General features: G+C 39.1%; 1 protein-coding gene across 9 annotated transcripts in view; it reads left to right on the top strand.

Annotated features, from left to right (window-relative positions):
• Positions 1 to 19,337, top strand: part of FRY (FRY microtubule binding protein) — a 570,040-nt gene that overhangs the window by 232,558 nt on the left and 318,145 nt on the right. For 2 of the 9 annotated variants that reach the window (XM_043997433.1, XM_043997431.1), the window contains exon 1: positions 1,489 to 2,597. The exons of the other annotated variants lie outside the window; for them this stretch is intronic. In XM_043997433.1, coding sequence (XP_043853368.1) covers positions 2,528 to 2,597 — 70 coding nt within the window. In that variant the 5' untranslated portion in view covers positions 1,489 to 2,527. Of the gene's footprint in view, positions 1 to 1,488; positions 2,598 to 19,337 lie in introns of those variants that run through there. 9 annotated transcript variants of the gene reach the window in all.

Genomic DNA, 19,337 nt, shown 5'->3' with positions numbered 1-19,337 from the left:
CATAGAGTTGTTCATGACTAAAAAACACCACATTGTATTTCCTGTGTTATAATGGTATGGACACTCCTTCCATCTCCAACAATTAATTTCCTGACAAAACACCTGGCCAACCTTCTGGTGATTAGTGTCTTTCATATGTACATTGTTATATGTATAGATATATAGGTATGAAATGCAGCCTGATCTAATGGGTAGAGAGCCTACCATAGAATCAGGAAGACCTGGGTTCAAGTTTTTCCTCTGATAAGTACTGGCTGTGTCACTCTGGATAAGTCATTTAATCCCTCAGCACCCCAAGTAACTATCCAAGACTATAACATACTAAATTGCCAGTCTGCTTTGGTGAAGGCAGTCACTATACTTAGTCTCCTGCATCAATGAAAGCACAAATCCAGAGCCAAAAATAGATAGGGGCAGTGGATAGAGCACCAGCCCAGGATTCAGGAGTACCTGAGTTCAAATCCAGCCTCAGACACTTAACACTTACTAGCTGTGTGACCCTGGGCAAGTAACTTAACCCCAATTGCCTCACCAAATAAATAGATAGATAGATAGATAGATAGATAGATAGATAGATAGATAGATAGATAGATAGATAGATAGATAGATAAAATTAAATACACATATACGTGTGATCTTGACTTGTGCTTTTATTGGCTTTGGGAACACCTGGTGTGTAAACTTCTTTCACCAATGTAGACCAGCAACTAATTTGAAACTTATAATCTTAGGTAGTTACTTTGTGTACTGAGAAGTCGCACAGTCAGTACCTGTCAGAGTTTCAAGGCCAGCTTTCTACCCACATTGCTTCTCAGTTAATGATATAGTTTTATAAAGTATATTATATATCTTCCCTTTCCTTGCTTTCCAGTATGAATTCATATCCTCTGGGTCTTTATTTTTATATTTATTTGTTGGAGACAAGGATTTGCCTGGTCTTTGCTATGTTAATAAGTCATGCTCATCATTTTTCAGAACATTTTGATGTCTTTGACTTAGAAAGCCTTTTAATGAGGAAAGCCCTGAGGTAGTGTGCAAAGAGACAAAATAGAAAATCCACTTATTATTATTTTTTTTAGTGTTAATGGCTAAATCCTGCCTACACAAATGTAGCCAGTCATTGCTAAAGTACAATGCCCCTTTTTTTAATCCCTCAGGCAAGCGAAATGATAAGGTGAACCACAGCTAGCTGAAATCAGGAAACCTGAGAGCAAGAATTCATGAAGTCAAAAAGCTATTGTAAGGGCAAGGAAAACTGATGCTCTTGTTTCTTGCCCTCGAATATCAGGAAAATAAATACATAAATACATAAATAAGCAAGCCTTGGGATAATTAGAAATGAAAGGTTTGCAAGACAGATCCATTGTGGTGTGGCATGCACTGAAACTGAATAAACTCACAGAATGAGCAAGAGAGGAAGAGAGAGAGAGAGAGAGAGAGAGAGAGAGAGAGAGAGAGAGAGAGAGAGAGAGAGAGGAGAGAAACCTTCATCCAGTGCCTGTTAAGTCAATGTGACTGCTTCTCTCAAAGATCGCTTTTCATGGTGGGGGGAGTGACATAAAGTAAACATTTGACTGTGGCTGAGGAGGGGTTAAAAAAACCCGAAGAAGAAGAATATCCGTGGAAAAATTGTCTTGTTCCCGATCTGCAAATGCTCGCGACCTACCCTCCTGCATCTAGGCTGACGGATGGATGGGGCTTTTTAAACGTCACTGCAACCAGATCCACGGGTGCAGCTTCTGCTTTACCGCAGAGTGATGCAGTTGTGTATAATTCAGCATGTGGTGCCTGGAAACAGGCTGAGGGGGAAGTAGCTGACCAGAGGATGCATGCGATGTGCAGGAGAGGCTTCTCTGAAGCGGAGGGAAAGAGAGAGAGAGAGAGAGACCCACGGAACCTGGGAAATTCCGCCAGCTGCAGAGAGGGAGGAGACGTTTCTCAGGGAGGCTTCAAGTTGATACTGTGAGCAGGAGAAGGAAGGAGGTGCTTGGAGCTGGGTCACTGAGCCTCCTGGCCTCTTAAAGGGAAGCAGTTTGGACAGGGGGAGGCTGCACCCTGGGAGAAGCCCAGCTAGCTCGAGCCCTCCCCTCCTCTCCTCTCCCCACCCCCAGCCCCCCTTTCTTGAGAACATTGCATACTGTGCAGATAGCAACTACTCTGGGGGCTGTACCTGTCTTAAACGGAGCATGTGGACAGGCAGCAGGCATTTGGGGCCGTGGCAGCCCAGCAGTGCAAACAGCAGCAGCTTTTGAGGGGCTGCAGGGAGAAACAGAAACCCAGTAAAACTAAGTCCAGGAGCTGAAGGAGGAGCAGAGGCCAACCATCGCCTGCTTTTTAAGCCTTTTCTTAGTATTATTTTTTTAATGAGGACTACCTGCCAAGGAGGGAAGAAGCAGATCCGCAGAACCTTCGTTTCCTCTCCTGACCTCTAGTTTACATCACTAACTGGTGACAGTCACATCTCCATACACAGTACCTGCCACTTCAGCTGCTCAGAATCATAGAAGCGTCTTTGTATGCTGCAGACATGGCTAGCCAGCAGGATTCAGGCTTCTTTGAAATCAGTATCAAATATTTACTGAAATCCTGGAGCAATAGTGAGTAGTAGAAAACTGATCTCTTTTTTCATACTGTGTAATGTTTGCTCAATAATGTGGGTAATTCAGATAATAAAATCCCGAATTAGGTTTGGTTACTGTTATTGCAAACCCAGGAAGTTTTGATTTTTTTTTTTGCTTACATCTGTTGTAAAAAAAAAAAATCAAGATGTCAGAGATTTAAATAGCTTTCATTAAGTGCAAAGGCTGTAATGGGATTACACTAGATTTTGCTTGATTAAATTTTCAAGTTAGACTTGCTTTCAGACTCCCTGGTACATCCAATACCGTGCATTCCAAGCAACATTTCCTGCCTTGATGTTTATTTGATTTGTTCAGGCTTTATCTAAATATTTTGTGAAGTGCTGTTTAATCAAAGGGGTGTGGCATGGCTCTGCCAGTACTTTGTAATTATTTTATTATGGCATTATTGTCTAAGGAAAAAGTACTTGACATTCCCAAATCTGAGATTCATCATTTTGAATGGAAGGCTATTTGCATTCATTTTCTCTATCTTGCCCTTCTATTTGCTATTCAGACTCCTGTGTGGTACTGAAATCCAGGGGAAGAAAGTCTCTCCCCATACAAAAAACAAAAAAACAAAAAAACAAAAAAAACCAAACAACCAAAAAACCCCAAAACAAAAAACCCCAAAACAAAAAACAAACAAACAAAACCTACCACCAAAACCCAACCCGGGAACTCTAGTATTTTCATAATCTAGATAGGGAACCTTGTAAAATGTAAACAAGTGAGATTCAAGATGCTTCCCCATTTATTACAATATTAGCATACTGTGGATTGTGGAGTTATATTCTGAGTCTAGCTAAAGATTTTCAGGAATGTGGTATTTCATAAAAGAAAATCTTCAAACCTTTGTGATGCCAGAAAATGTAATCAAATCAAAATCAGGCCTTCAGGTGATCCATGATGCCGTCTATTTTAGTCTGGAGTTTAAAAAGATAGTGTCATCTCTCTTACCAGAAGGCTTTGTGCTTGTTTTGGTTAGAAGACCAGCAGAAATTTAAGACCTCTTAACAAAACCATGCTTCATAAGTAGGCACAGTTTGGAATACAAAACAATGTCTCTTAGAAAATTCTAATGCTGGATTATGTACATGCTAATAATCACAGGATCTACAATTAATTATCCCATGCACAAAATAACCTGTGGCAATGATTAACCCCATGCAAGCAAATCTATGGAGAAAATCCTGTGCTTTAATCACTAAGGAAAAACAAAAGTATTTTTACCTGGATGATAGGCTGGGATATTCATCTCTAAATGATATTCATAGAAACCATTTTTTCCAGGTCATTTTTGTATTACTCGATTCACTACGGGACTTATCTGTAGCTGTTTTTCTACTATGAGGACAAAAACCATTTGGGAATAATACTGTTACCCAAACATCATTGCTTTATTTATTATTATCATAAACCATTTAACTCAGATTCATCAGTGTTCTATACATTGTTCCTAAAGATGAATCTCAGACTACTTTTTGATTAATTGATTAATTTAAAGAAATAGGATAACAGAAGGCTTTATGATACTCACATAACAATAAATACCCCAGAACTGAATGTTATACCATAAAAAGAAATAAATTACTTGTAGTTTTTCTCAATATGTCATATTTTAGCCCTCATTTGAATATTCCCAAAACAAAGGCCAAATTCTACTCTTCCTCCCATATTTTTGTCATCACATCATTCTAAGTAAAATGATGTTGTGACAATACTGAGACCAATGGCATTTGATTAAAAATCTCTCTGTCTCTGTCTGTCTTTCCTTCTTTCTCTGTCTCTCCCTCCCTTTCCCTCTCTCCCTTTCTTTCTCTCCCACTCTCTCTCTCTCCCCCTTGTTTTCAGATTCATTGCACAGTAAATTCAACAGATTACCCCATTTAGTCCCTCAGTCTTGTCCCTTTTCACTCCAGGAAATGTTTTTAAATGATTTATGTATTTCTCTATCAAAAGATTGGGTTATTACTCAAAACACTGTGCAACAGTCCCCCTTCTCTGTTACACAAGAGTAAAATAGACATTTCTCTGATCTTTGTAGACAGATAGGTTTCTCAGCTCTTGCCTAAAAGAGAAAGAGGAAATAAAGTCTTTACCAAGTCTTTCTCAAGCTTGTTGCAACACTAACCAGCTTACAATCCAGGATGAGCCTGCTTACCCAATTTCACATACTTTTTAGTGGCTGGGTGATAAAGGAATTTGTCTGTTCAGAAGACACAGTAAAACACAGAAGCCCCAGGGCTTGAAACTGCTGTGTTTAACCTGGTTTGGGGAAGCATCATAGAATATGTAACTGCCACACTTGCACATGCATGCCTCACATCATATTTTAGGGAAGCTATGGGGCCTGCCCACATACCTGAGAGAAGAATCAGCTCCCTAATTATATTATGGTTCCTGCCCAGTAGTAGTAATACCCACAAAAGTGCAATTAAAAAATAAACAAACTACATGTTCACAATTGATGGCATGCCAGGAAGGTGATGGTAGAAAAGTTGATTTCCATAAAAGTTTCCAACTTAAGATTTTGATTAAACTGGCACAGAGTAGAAAAAGCATTTGTGCCCTCGTATCTGCACTCTCCTCTTCCTGAGACCAAGTTCATTAAATTAGGCATCACCTGTTTTCTACATAGAGCATTTACTATGTGACTTCTTCTTCCTCCTAAAATACTGGAGTTGCTTGGTTTTGTCCTGTATCCCTTTGATTGGTGAGTGATACCAGGATAAAATGTTTTAAATACTCGCCAACAAAATATTACTTCACCATTACACTTTTTAATATCTCTCTGTATACATGTGTATACGTGTGTGTGTGTATATATATATATATATATATACACATATAAAAAATGTATACACACATCTCTATAAATGTATATCTCACAACTACCTGGATTAGTCCCTTTACCTAGAATGTCTTCTTTCCTCCCCTTCTCTTCATCATGATTCAACACCTTCTTTTTTTCACATCTCTTCAGCCCACCCAGTGAACACTAAATAAAGCAGGAGGCCTCCATGGGCAACTAACAGTGCAGTGGAAAGATTGCTGGAAAGAACCCAAATGATCTGGGTTCAAATCCAGCTATGTTACTTAATTGTGTGACCATGGGCTTTAATTTTTTCTTCTTTAAAATGAGAGGTTGGATAAAATAATCTCCAAGGTCACTCTCAGCTCCAAATCTGTGATTCAAAGCAGCAGATAATAATAAAAATCCTTCCTGTTTGATTTTTTCTGCCCTCAAGTCTACATGTCTAGTTAAGTTTTGGTTAGGCTAATATTAAAATGAGTTTGCCTTCTCTCACCACATACCAATTAGTCAAGGGCAGGCGATTGGAGAGGAAGTGGTTTGGGGGTGATCTGGATCACAGATTTAAACCACCTTGGGCTTTAAAATGTACTGTAGAAAATCTATAGGTACATAACTGAGAGTTGTATTTATATCATTTTGCACTTAGGAATATGTTACTTTGTATTATCCTTAATGTTGGTTATTGGTGTGCTACCTCTCCCAACTACAAAGGAAGCACAATATGGGTCAGCCTTCTTTTTCTTTTGTGCCCACCCATAGCTGTTATCCATTTTAACTTAGGCTCATCAATGGATGAATTAAGGTGTGTTTCAAAAACTTAGCCAGCAGTGCCACTTTATTCTTTCTTCCCAATGCTTCATTGTTCTTGTAAAGAGTTTTCAGCTAGTCTAGTCTCCTCACAATGGGCGAGATCTTCCAGCTGAGTACAGGAATGTATTAGAAGCATATTAATTAACTCTTTCAAGGCTGGAGGGTACCATTTAGTAAATTAAACCCTACTTGTAACCTGCTTCTTTCTTCCTTTCCTTTTTTCTTTCCTTCTTGCTTTCTTTTTCTTCCTTTCTCTTTTTCTTTCTTTCTTTCTTTCTTCTTCTCTTCCTCTCTTTCTCTATGTTTCTTTCTTTCTCTGTTTCTTTCTACTTCAGCTTTGCGGCATGAAAGAGTTAATGTGCTTTGCAAAGTCCAGTGTGCCACAGGGAGGCTTCTGCCAGTCAGGAGAATCTGACTCAGCATTTCTGAGTTGTGTTGTTGAGATGAGTTGTGGTGATAATAGCTCCAACTCTGTTTAACACAGAAGTGGAAAAAGGTCTGAGCCCCAAAGAAATCATGCTATAGGCAATTCAGAATTGAAAATGCCATCCCTTAGCAGTGACCCTCAGTGCATTTTATTTATTTAGATTATTGATGCTAATGGAGGCATCAGGCATCATCTCAAGGACACTGGTCAGAAGAAGGGTTTGTGAAAATTTTAGAGGATGCTGAAAGTGGCTCTAGACCCAGGGCTGATTGAGCAGTGGAAGAATTCAAAGGATAGGGAAGTACAAAGAGAATATGGCACAGTGGGAAGAACACTAGACTTGGATCTAGAGGATGTGGGTTCCAATCGAGACGTTCCCTGGAGATTACCTGGGCGATCCTGGGCAAAATCACTTAAACTCTCTTCAGTTTCCTCATTTGTAATATGTCCCTTTTACCTCTCAGTCTGTGATCTCAAGTGATTTGCCTAAAACTGAAGCTTGATCAGGGAGTACAGCTGCATTATCAAGAATCCTTCACTTTCAATTCACTTAACCACAAGCAGCTACCTGGCACTGTCCTTGGCACTTAGGAGTATGTAATAAAGATTCTATATGTGTCCACCTTCAACCAGTTTTAAATGCCATAGAGAAGCAAGAGAGAGAAACCCATAGTCAGTCTAAATAGATGATGATAAAGAGGTTCAGTTATAATTCCCAAGTAGACTATTGCTAGGAAAAAATGTATCCATCCCTTCCTTCTGTAAGGTATGAATGCTTGTCCTGCTGGAGGCACTGTGGTAAGGACCTATGTGGGTTGCAAAGATGATCAACACAACTCAATTTGATAGTTATTTAGTAAGTACGTTCTGGTTGCAAGATGCTGTAGAATTAGAGATACGGTAAAGTCCCTACAAGGCATGTATAGAGTAAAAACCTTTGGATGTCAATTCAGAAGACCTGGGTTTGAGTCTTGGCTTTGCAGCTTCTGGGCAGTTCACCCCTCCAGGCTTCATTTTAATTCTGTGTAGAATGAGGGCAATAATAACAGTTGTGTTATCTACTGCATGGGGTGGTTGTGAAGATCAAAGGAAATAATGGATGTTAAGCCCTTTTTAACATTAATATAAATTTTTTGTTTTTTTCAGGGCAATGAGGGTTAAGTGACTTGCCCAGGGTCACACAGCTAGTTAAGTGTCAAGTGTCTGAGGCTGGATTTGAACTCAGGCCCTCCTGAATCCAAGGCCAGTGCTTTATCCACTTCGCCACCTAGCTGCCCCCTCACACTAATCTAAATGAATGTTAAGTGGTAGATGAATGTAAAACCATCCTGGCCTGGTAGATACAGCACCAGCCTTGGAGTCAGGAAGATTTGTGGCATGGTGTATAGTACAAAGTGGATTTGGAGTTATAGGACATTGATTCAAATCCTGTTTCTGCCACTTACTAACTTTCTGATCTTCGGTAAGTTACTCTATGTCTCTAGACCTTAATTTCCTCATCTGTAAAATAGGGCTGGACCAGATAACTTTTTTTTTCTTTTTTATTTTCCAGATAACTTTTAAGGGCCTTTGGGGGGGGGCGGGGCAATGAGGGTTAAGTGACTTGCCCAGGATCACACAGCTAGCAAGTATCAAATGTCTGAGGCCAGATTTGAACTCAGGTCCTCCTAAATCCAGAGCCAGTGCTTTATCCACTGTGCCACCTAGTTGCCCCCTAAAGGCCTTTTTAACTTTTAATCTTTGAACCTTCAACACAAACAAACTTTGTCACTATGGACAAGTCTATTGTATATCAGACCACTCGGCCTCTGGAAGTATAAATTGTAGGACAGTTACTAATCTGAATTGGTGAAGGGAGTTTCTTCACCTGTACAATGAAATCACAGGCCAGAGCCAAAGAAAAAAATCTGTCTGTCTATGTATAGAGAGCTTACAATCTAATCAGTTAGATTAAATAGCTATCTATTCAAATAGGTATATTTAAAGGGAAAATGGGAAAATCTTCCCCAGAAGAGATATAAGAAATGTTAGAACTCAGAGTGGAGAGACAGAGACAGGAATATTACTTTTCATACATGGGGATCAGATAAGATTTCATAGAAGGAAGAAAGGAACTAACCACTTAGGGCTACTATGTTCCAAACTTTTCCAAGATATCTTATTTAATCCTCCCAACAACCTTAGGAGATAGTTGCTATTATTATCTCCATTTTACAGTTGAGGAAACTGAGTCAAACAGAAATTAAGTGACTTGCCCAGGATCACACAGCTTGGAAGTGTCTGAGACCAGGTTTGAACTTGGGTTTTCCTGACTCTAAACCCAGAACTCTACTTTGCTACCTGGCTGCCTTATACGTGCAGATAGGGAAGAACTCTAATAGATGCTTAATGACGATGATGATGAGAGTGATGATGGTGATGGTGAAAAGTAATAGCTGAATATAGTATTCAGAGGTTTGCAAAGTTCTATACAGGTCTTTTATGTACCTGTCTTATAAGCGAGGGGAGTGGTAGCCCTTTTCCCATTCTATGGTAACTCTTTGTGCTCCCTGCCCTTTTCTTGGAAGGAAGGGTCGTATAAGGGATATAGTGCTAGACTTGGGAGTCAGGAGGCCTGAGTTTAAGTAGATTTCCAAATGTGTTGACTCTCCTATTAGAATGTGAGCTTTCTTGAGAGGCTGGGAGCAGGGGCAGTCTTTGCTTTTCTATTGGTATCTCCAGCCCTTAGGGAGCAATAGCTTTGAGGGACAAATGATCAGTTTTGTTTTGAATATATTGAATGTGAGGTGCCGCCAGGATGTCCATGTTGAAATATGTAGTAGAAGGCCATTGGAAGTATGTAATTTGAAGTATGATGGGTTTATGAATGAAGCAGGTCATGGGTATTTGGGCCTTTAAGAATCTTCTGCTGCTAACATTCACAGAATCATAAACTTCTTATGGTCCTTCAGGATCTCCTGGTATTATTCTTCTGGCTTGAGGTGCCCATCTTATTTTCCCTACAATGAATAATGCCACAAGAATGGTGTGGACTTGATAGCTACTCCTTAGGGGATTATTAATCAGTGTCAGTTCATGGGATTCTGGGACCAGAGGATCAGAACTGAAAAGCACCTTAAGAGATCATTAAAAGGCAACTGTGTGGTGCAGTGGATAAAGCACCTGCCCTGGATTCAGGAGGACTTGAGTTCAAATTCAGCCTCAGACACTTGACACTTACTAGCTTTGTGACCCTGGGCAATTTACTTAACCCTCATTGCTCCACCAAAGAGAGAGAGAGAGAGAGAGAGAGAGAGAGAGAGAGAGAGAGAGAGAGAGAGAGAGAGAGAGATCATTAAGTGAAGCCCAGCTTTTCCATTTGACAAATGCAGAAACTGAGACCCAGAGAGGTGAGAGAAATGACTTGTCCATGGTCATATAGGTCATTTTTAAAAAATAAAACTAAAATTCAAATCCATGACTTCTAAGCCCATATATTTCCATTATACACTACTGCCTCTTTTCTTCTTAAAGCTTAGAAACATTATTATTTGTGGTCATCTTCAAATCAACTTTTGGATGGGTAGAGTAGTAGGTAGGGTTGATAAGTCACAAATTAACCTTTATTTTAAAGGTACATATGCACAATACTTTCCTAAATTAATATTTCATATATTTTCTCACAGTTAAAATCCTATCTTCCACAAGAAACCTTCCTCAATCCCTCTAAATTCAATTGTCAATTTGTCCTCTGTATAACTTGTTTGTAACATAGTTCTTGGCATATTCCTCAATTAGACTGTGAGCTCCTTAAGAACAAGGACAATCTTTTGCTTTTCTTTGTATCCCCAGCAATGAGCACCATGCCATTGTAAGGCACATAGTAGGTGCTTAATAAAAGTTTATTGAAGTGGATAGAGCACCAGCCCTGGAGTCAGGAGTACCTGAGTTCAAATCCAGCCTCAGACACTTGATACTTACTAGCTGTGTGACCCTGGGCAAGTCACTTAACTCCAATTGCCTCACCAACAAAGAACAAAAAAATGTAATGGCTGGCTGACCGACAGGTTAGCAGCTAGTCTTTTGAACTGTGTTTTGTTTTTTGGAGCGGGGAGCCCCTGGGGCAATGCTCAGAGAGGAAACGATAAGAAACTTATTACAAGAAAATTATGCTTGTTATATGTTTCTTTAAGATTCTTAATGTTTATTTCTTTCCCCTATAAGTTTTTTAAAAAAGATAATTTTAGTGGTTTAGGGAAAGAAAAATGCGTCAAGAGCTTTTCAAATCTACATCTCTACTGTAATGGGGGTGATGCTTATCTTGTTGAGTAGAGAAAATTACTTTAATGTGTTCTCCTTCAGTTGAGAAACTGCGGCTAACTCAAAATGACATATAGCAGTAGAGGCTAAAGAGAGCCAGAAATATCGCAGTCTGACCATAATCCAGAAATCTTACTTTAGCTGATAGTTTGTCTCTGTCCTCATGAAGCCATTTACTGAGCTGGCAGCTGAGGAGTGATTGAATTTCCCTTTCTTTCCCTCCCTGTCTTTATATGATGCTGAGATGCTATGAACACTGAGATGGGTAAGAGGAGGAAGGAGGAGAAAAGAGACCTCTGGGTAATAGAGAGCCTGGTTCTTCAGCTCAAGGATGTTGTGAGAGTTTCCTGTGTGTGGACGTTTCAGGAAGTATAAAATGCAAATGTCAACAGTAAAATCAACAAAAATAAAAGCCTCTACATTTGTTTTTATTATAAAGCCTCTGTGAACTCTAAAGTTTACAAAGCACTCTATGCACAATAACTGTCAGCAAGCATTTATTAAGTGCTAGCTACAGACCATGCTCAGTGCTGCACAAAGACAAAGGCAGGACAGCCCCTGACCTCAAGAGGCTTACATTCTAACAAGGGAGACAATGTACACCAACATAGGTAAATACAAAGTATGTACAAAAAGATAACCTTGGAGAGAAAGGAACTAGTAGCTGGGAGAAGGAAAGGCCTCCAATAGGAGGTAGCAGTTGAACTGAGGTTTGATAGAAACTAGTATTGTTATACCCATTGTATAGGTGAGGAAGTCAAGGTTCAGAGACACTGTTTGCCCAAGTTCACATTGGCAGAGGTAGAACTTGAACCCACGTCTTTTAACTTCAAAACCAATCTTCTTCTTCTCCTTCTACTTCTTCTTTTTGCAGAGCAATGAAGGTTAAGTGACTTGCTCAAGGTCACAAAGCTAGTAAGTGTCAAGTGTCTGAGGCTGGATTTGGACTCAGGTACTCCTGAATCCAGGGCGGACACTTTATGCACTTCGCCACCTAGCTGGCCCCCAACTGTTGAAATAATGGGGAATATGTGCTAGTGATCTTATTTGTTCTCTCTGCTTAGTGCCTCTAGATAATATGCTGGTTGCAGATACATATATTTTAAGAAATTAGAGAAGGATATTTTTTGTGAAAGACTCGTGTATTCCTATATGCAACTTTTAGTATTCTTAGTAGTTAATGTGCCTCAGTTTTGGATTTATGTGTTGAGTTTGGGTTATAGTCCAATAATAACTATAGTAAATCCTTCTTACTATATCTGGGTGGATGGGTGGAGAGATAGACAACCCAAATTTATGAAATGTTTACTATGTGACAGACACTGTGGATAAGAAGTAATGAAATGCAGAAGCCACACGGTATAGTGGAAAGGGCACTAAACTATGAGTGAAGAGACTTGGATTCATAACCTGGTTCTACCACTTGCTAGCTGTGCAACTATGACCAAGGGCGCAAGATGTCTCTGGACGTTTGTTCCTCATTTCTAAAATGTGGAGGTTGAATTAGACGATTTCTATGTTTTCTTCCATTTCTAAATCCGTTACAACAATCCTATTCTTCCCTCACTGATTCTCTCACTCCTTTAATCGAATCCTCTTCTTTTCACCTCAAGACTCATATATCCACGCCCTCGGAAGAGGATCTTATATCCTACTTTACAGAGAAAATGGTGCTTCCTCTTCTCCTCATTTCATATTTCAAAATCCTTCAACATCATCTTCCCATTCTCTCCTCCTTTGCTTCAGCCTCTGATGAAGGGGCTCTTCTGGACAAGGTCAACCCTTCTACTTGTACTCTTGAACCTTTCGATCCTGTCCTGGATCCTACCCCTTAGTTCATCTCCCTTTCCTTCCCCTATCTACTGGCTACCTAAAAACATACCTAGGTCCTTTCCATCTTTAAAAAAAACCCTTCAATTGATCCTTTAAGTCAAGGCTTCTTAAACTTTTTCCTCTCACGACCCCTTTTCACCCAAGAAATTTTTACACAACCCTAGGTATTCAGTTATATAAATTAGGTATGCATAACCTTTTACTGGTGCCAATTTTTTGCGACCCCCACATTCAGTTACTGGACCCCATATGGAGTCTCGACCCACAGTTTAAGAAACTTTGCTCTAAACTACCATCCTATATCCCTCCTTTCTTTAACAACCAGATGCCAAGAAGGAGACCATCTACACATGTGCCCACTTCTTCTACTATTGACTCTTCAGCCCTTTATAATGCTGCTTTTGATCTCACCCAACTGAAATTGTTCTCTTTAAAATAATCAATAATCCCTTTATCGACAACAGTGGCACCTTGGCAGCACCCATTCTTCTTGACATCTGGACAGCATTTGACGTTGACCTCCTAAATATTCCCTCTACCCTAAGTTTTCATGACAATGTTCTCTGCTGGTTTCCTCCTACCTGTGTGACAGATGCTTCTTGGTATCCTTTGATGAATCATCCATATCCCACCCCCTAACCATGGGTACCATGAGTAGTCAAATGACTTGCCCACAGTCACACAAGGAATACGTGCGTAGAGAGTTGGAATTTGAATTTAGAGTCTGAGGCTGGATTTGAAACTCAGAAAGATGAGTCTTCCTGACTCTAGGCCCAGCACTCTATTTTCAGCACTACCTAGCTGCCCATTCATAACCATTCACAATCCAGTTTCAACTTACTTTCCAGACTTTATTTCACATTCTCTTTCATGCCTTCATTTTTCTGGCCAGACTGGCTTACTTACTGTTTGTACCCAGGACTTGGCATTCAGATGCACTGCCCTGTACCTCTGCCTAAGCTGACTCATTAATGGGATGCACTCCTTCCTTCATCTTTTTCTCTTACAGTAGAATCCCTGGCTCTCTTCAATGCTCACCTCATATGCCACCTCCTACAGGATGCTTTGCCTAATCCTCCTAGCTCTTAACCTCTCTCTCTCTCTCTCTCTCTCTCTCTCTCTCTCTCTCTCTCTCTCTCTCTCTCTCTCTCTCTCTCTCTCTCTCCTTCCTCTCATATTTACTTATCCAACTTGGTGAATAAACTACTACAGTCATGCAGACTGAGGGAGTCATGCAGATCTGAATTCAAATGATGCCTCAGGCCCTGAACAAGTCAGTTAACCTCTGTCAGCCTCAGTTTCATCTGTAAAGTTAATAGCACCTACCTCACATGGTTAGTTGCTATATTTAAGTAAAATATGTTTAAACCTTAAAGGGCCCCTCTCCCAGTAGAATGTGAGTTCCTTGAAAACAAGGACTGGTTTTCCTTTGGTCTTTGTAACACCTGGCACACTTGATCATAGCAGGTAGTTAATATAATGCTTTTTGGGTTGGAATCTTAGGATTCTGTTTATTTCATTTTAAGTGTAGTAGTCAGAATTACATTACAGAAGACATGAAGAATCGGATGTTTTTTGTGACATCTGATAATTTAATATCCAAATAATTTCTGGAGCAGCTAGGTGACAAGTGGATAGAGTGCTGCTGTAGTAAGCAACTTCTGAGTTACAGTGTGGCCTCAAACACTAGCTGTGTGACCCCAGACCAGTTACTTCACCTCTATTTGGGACAGTTTCCTTATCTATAAAATGGGCATAATAGCAACACCTGCCTAGTGGGCTTATTGTGAGGATCAAATGAGATAATTATAAGGCATTTAGCAATTGCCTGTCTCATAGTGGGCACAATAGAAATGTTAGTTATCATTATTGTTACTACTAATAATTATAATTAACAATAACAATAAAATCATCATTCATATTCATTGCTTTTTTCTTTGATTATGGTCTACTTATGAAATGAAGGATTATAGCTTAATCTTAATTACCTAAAGTATATGATTCGTGTCCATCTAAGAAAAACTGCCTCATTGATTTTAGATTTTTTTCATCTTCATACTTCTTATGCTACTGTTCATCGACCTTTCTAAATCTTGGCCATGCCTTTCCCTGTTTCCACCACTCCAACTCCCACCCCCACACCTCCACACACACACACACACACACACACACACACACACACACACACACACACACCCCTTCCCATAATGCCTTCTGGGCATAGGCCACAATTTGCATACCAGGCTAGTGCAGCAAATCTCTTAGCTTTGGCTAGTTCCTGAATACATGGATGGTGTTTGTGGAACATTACTACATGTTTTGGGCTGACTTTATACTTATGTCCCCTACACCATGTTTATTGAGTAGACTTGCCACATAAGAGAAGTCTTATCTACAAGAAGAAAGGAAAGGACAGGCTCATGAAAAAGTAGAACTTTGAGCCTGAGAAGAACATGTTTGTGCTGACTTCCTAAGTAAACTTCCCTAGAAATCATCTAGTTTGCCTTTTCCCTCTCCCCAAAATCTCCGAATCTCACAGTTGCAAGGGACCCCAAAGTTCATTTGGATCAATCTGCCCTGACTCAGAATATGCCCTACAACAGATCTGACAGAGGCCTTACTAGAAGACCTCTAGTGATGAGGGACCCTTCTCAGGCACCCCAATTGGGGTCAAGTAATGGGGCCATGGACAGAGCCCTGGCCTTGCAAATCAGAAAGACCTGAGTTCAAATCCAACTTTGGATACTTACTAGCTGTGTGACTGTGGACAAGTCATTTCACCTTGGTCTCCTTAAGTTGCATTAACTGTAGAATGGAGATAATAATAATAATACCTACTTCTCAGGGTGATTCTGAGATAACATGCTTATTTCCTTCCTCCTTTCTCATTCCATTTTGGATGGTTCTCATTTTTCAGGAAGTTTTCTTTATATCAAACTTCACTTTGCCTCTATACAATTTTCACCCTTTGCTCCTTGTTCCCCCCTAAGGAATTTAAGAAGAAAGAACATAGGGGCAGCTAGGTGGCACAGTGGATCAAGTACCAGCCCTGGATTCAGGAGGACCTGAGTTCAAATATGGCCTCAGACACTTGACACTTACTAGCTGTGTGACCCTGGGCAAGTCACTTAACCCTCATTGCCCTGCCAAAAAAAAAAAAAAAGAAGGAAGAACATTTCCAATCCTTCTTCATTATAGGGCTTCAGTGACTTAAAAAGGTCTATCTTGCCTCCAACCACTGAATTCCTTGGTAACTTTGGAGAGGAAATGCATGTGTATGAATATCATATCATTCTATATTTCCATCTGTTAAGTATAGTGATGCTATCTCTCACATTAATATATACACATCCTTTCTCATTTTCAAAGAGCATGTAAGCAGATAACCGTTAGTCACCAAGAAGTCCAGTTGCTAAGCAATAAGTTTCTTCTCTGCCAAGGTATCTGATGAGCCTGATTCAGTTTAGTCATTTGTTGAGCAGGAAGTGGAAACTTAAGCCAAGTCATTATCATTTTAAGTTGGTATTTAAGGGATTATAAATCTTTTTTGTTTTCTAGAAGCCATTCAAATCTCAATTAAATGCTTTTATTACACCAGTTTAATATCAGAATCTTATTGTTGTTGTTTGGTAGTTTCAGTCATGTCCAACTCCCTGTGACCCCATTTAGGCTGTTCCTGGCAAAGATACTGGAATGGTTTGCCATTTCCTTCCCCAGCTAACTTTACAGACCAAGAAACTGAAGCAAACAGGATTAAGTGACTTGCCCACAGTCACGCAGCTGAAAAGTGTCTGAGAATGGATTTTAATTCAGGCCTTCCTAACCCCAGGTCTATGCTCTATCTGCTGGGTCACCTTATAGTTTCTACTCTTCACTATATTGAACCAATGGCAAAGTAGTAAAGCAGTTAAAGATAGGAAATCAACTTTGAAATTTCCAATTTCTAAGTTAACACCGCAAGTATAATGTTATGGAAATTTACAATTAAGTTTCCATTAAGAAAACACTGAAAGCTTAAGAAACATTAGACTGGTTTCTTTGAGTACAGCCCTTAGAAGATAAATATATGCTTTGGCAGCTTAAATGAAGTTAAGGCATTAGATTAACTAGGACAATGCTCCTGTAAAATTCCATTTGTAGTCTTGCATTTATTCAGAAGAGTCATCAGATCAATAAAATGTCTTAGCACAGAAGAGACAAATCAATAAGAGAGAAGAGAACAGATCTGGATTTTCTTTTTTATGCTTTCATTGTTGTTGGTTTTTTCTGTGACCTATATGTGGACTAGCTTACTTTGCCTTACCATATAAATTTAGACGTGCTTTGTATTTGCTTTCTTGTTATTAATGGGGAAAGGGCTATAAAATCCTAGATGAAAAATTATGTTAATATAATCACACTCTAATATTTTTATGACAGCTCTCCAGTAGCATCATATTCATACTTAATGCGAATGTCAGATGTTCATGAAAAAAGTCTGTCTGATATGGACACAATACCAACTTTTAAAATTCATCATGGTTTCTTTTTCCTGAAGAAAAAAGTTGTTTGATTAGAGACTTTATCAGATTCTTTGTATTGTTAATTTTACAATAATTCATTGTGGTGTTTAATCCCATAAAAATTCACTAGAAAGGAATAACTGGAATCTGAACAAAGTGCCTGATGCCCTATCTGAAACTCAAATCCTTTGGATATGGGGATTCTTTAGTACATTCTTCATGGTCACAGTAAAATCTGTTTTTGTAAGAGAAGCAAGGCTTCTTCGACTGCCAGAGTTTTATTTGGAAACATATTGGCATAGAACAGGGAGACTGTTTCCTTTATTTTTTCATATAACATGCCTGAGCTAACCTGTCTAGGAACAGCTCAAAGAAATAGGTCAAAGAGAAAGATGTAAAGGTCTGAGAAAAATCTGCCTGAAACATTTAGTTACTCCTTTTATTATGATCAGCTGATAATTATTGAGAGTCTGGGCAGCTAAGTGATGCAGCGATGCAGTGATGCAGATCATCAGACCTGGAGTCAGGAATACCTGAGTTCAAATTGGACCTTAGGCACTTTCCTAGCTGTGTGACACCAGGCAAGTCACTTCACCCTGTTTGCCTCAGTTCCTTATCTGTAAAATGAGCTGGAGAAGGAAGTGGCAAACTGCTCCAGTATTTTTGTCAAGAAAACCCCAAAATTGGATCACAAAAGAATTGGACATGACTGAAATGATTCGGTAACAAAATTTACATAGTTTTGCAAAGCACTTTACAAATATTATCTCATTTGAGCTTCACAATAGCCCTGAGAGGTAGTTATTATTATTACCCCCATTTTATAGATGAGGAAACTGAAGTAGGACAGAAGTTAAGTGAATTGCCCAGCATCACACAGTAAGTTCCTGAGGTTGAATCTGACCTTAGATCTTTCTGACTCCAGGTCCAGCATCCTAACCATTTGTACCACCTATTCACCTGAAATGGTTATTGCAATGTTAGTTTTGTGATGTGATCAAAGAAGACATTAATAAAACTTATTTTTAAAATGTTAGTTTCTAAAAGGTAGAAACCACTACTAAGTCTATAAAGTTCTCCATTGTTGGTAGCTACTACACTAGCATGTATGGATTAGATGGTAGAATTTAGGCTATATATTTTATAGTTGTCTCTACATAAGACCAGCTATTTCAAGCTAGTTACAGGTAAGAAAGCATAGGGGGCACTGTGTATTTTTAAGATGAACATGATGGGCTTTGGAGCTACTGAAAACAGTAACACTTGACAAATGTCAGCATGTATATACAAGTCAATGTTACGGAAACAGAGTAAGTCAAAAGTAATTTGTATAGTAGGTGAAGGAAAAATTTCTGGACCTGTTTGTTCCTCCTGGCATTTCAAACAAATAAACATTTCTCAATGCTGCCTTCTACGTGCCCACCTACATCTGGGTTGGGTTTTTTGGTTTGTTTGTTTGTTTTTCCTAAATTGAAAGGGTTTCCAGTTTCTACTACCAGACCTTCCTTTCTCATGCTACCTTTTCTTTAAATATACTACTATTCAGATATTTGAGGATTGCACCAGTCAGCTCCACTTCTTCAGGAAGAAATCATTTTAACCTTATATAGTTCGCATGTATCATCTTTTAAACGTGTTCAGGTTTTTTACATAATTGTACATGAATAACTATATCTGATTGCTTACCTCCTCGGGGAGTGGGGGAGGGGAGGGAGGAAAGGAGGGATAAAAATTGGAACCCCAAACTATAAATAAAAATTTGTATTACTTTAAAAAAAATAAATATGTTGAGGGAATTTCATCCATTATGCTTAGTTTTTCAAAGAAATCAATGCTGTATTAGTTTATTTCAACTAAAAAATGCATTTAAATAAAGCAAACACATTCTTTTCATTCTCTTCCAACTGAGAGCACAGCTTAATGTGAAAAGAATATCAAATGTCTCCAGTTTCTAGACTAAGACCTTCCCTTCTCGTGCTACCTTTTCTTTATGTAATAATACTCACTTGAATATTATCAAAATGTATTTT

The sequence above is a fragment of the Dromiciops gliroides genome, chromosome 3 (assembly GCF_019393635.1).
Source record: "Dromiciops gliroides isolate mDroGli1 chromosome 3, mDroGli1.pri, whole genome shotgun sequence".
In the NCBI taxonomy this organism is placed as follows: Eukaryota; Metazoa; Chordata; class Mammalia; order Microbiotheria; family Microbiotheriidae; genus Dromiciops; species Dromiciops gliroides.
This window is presented reverse-complemented; position numbering and strand designations above follow the sequence as displayed.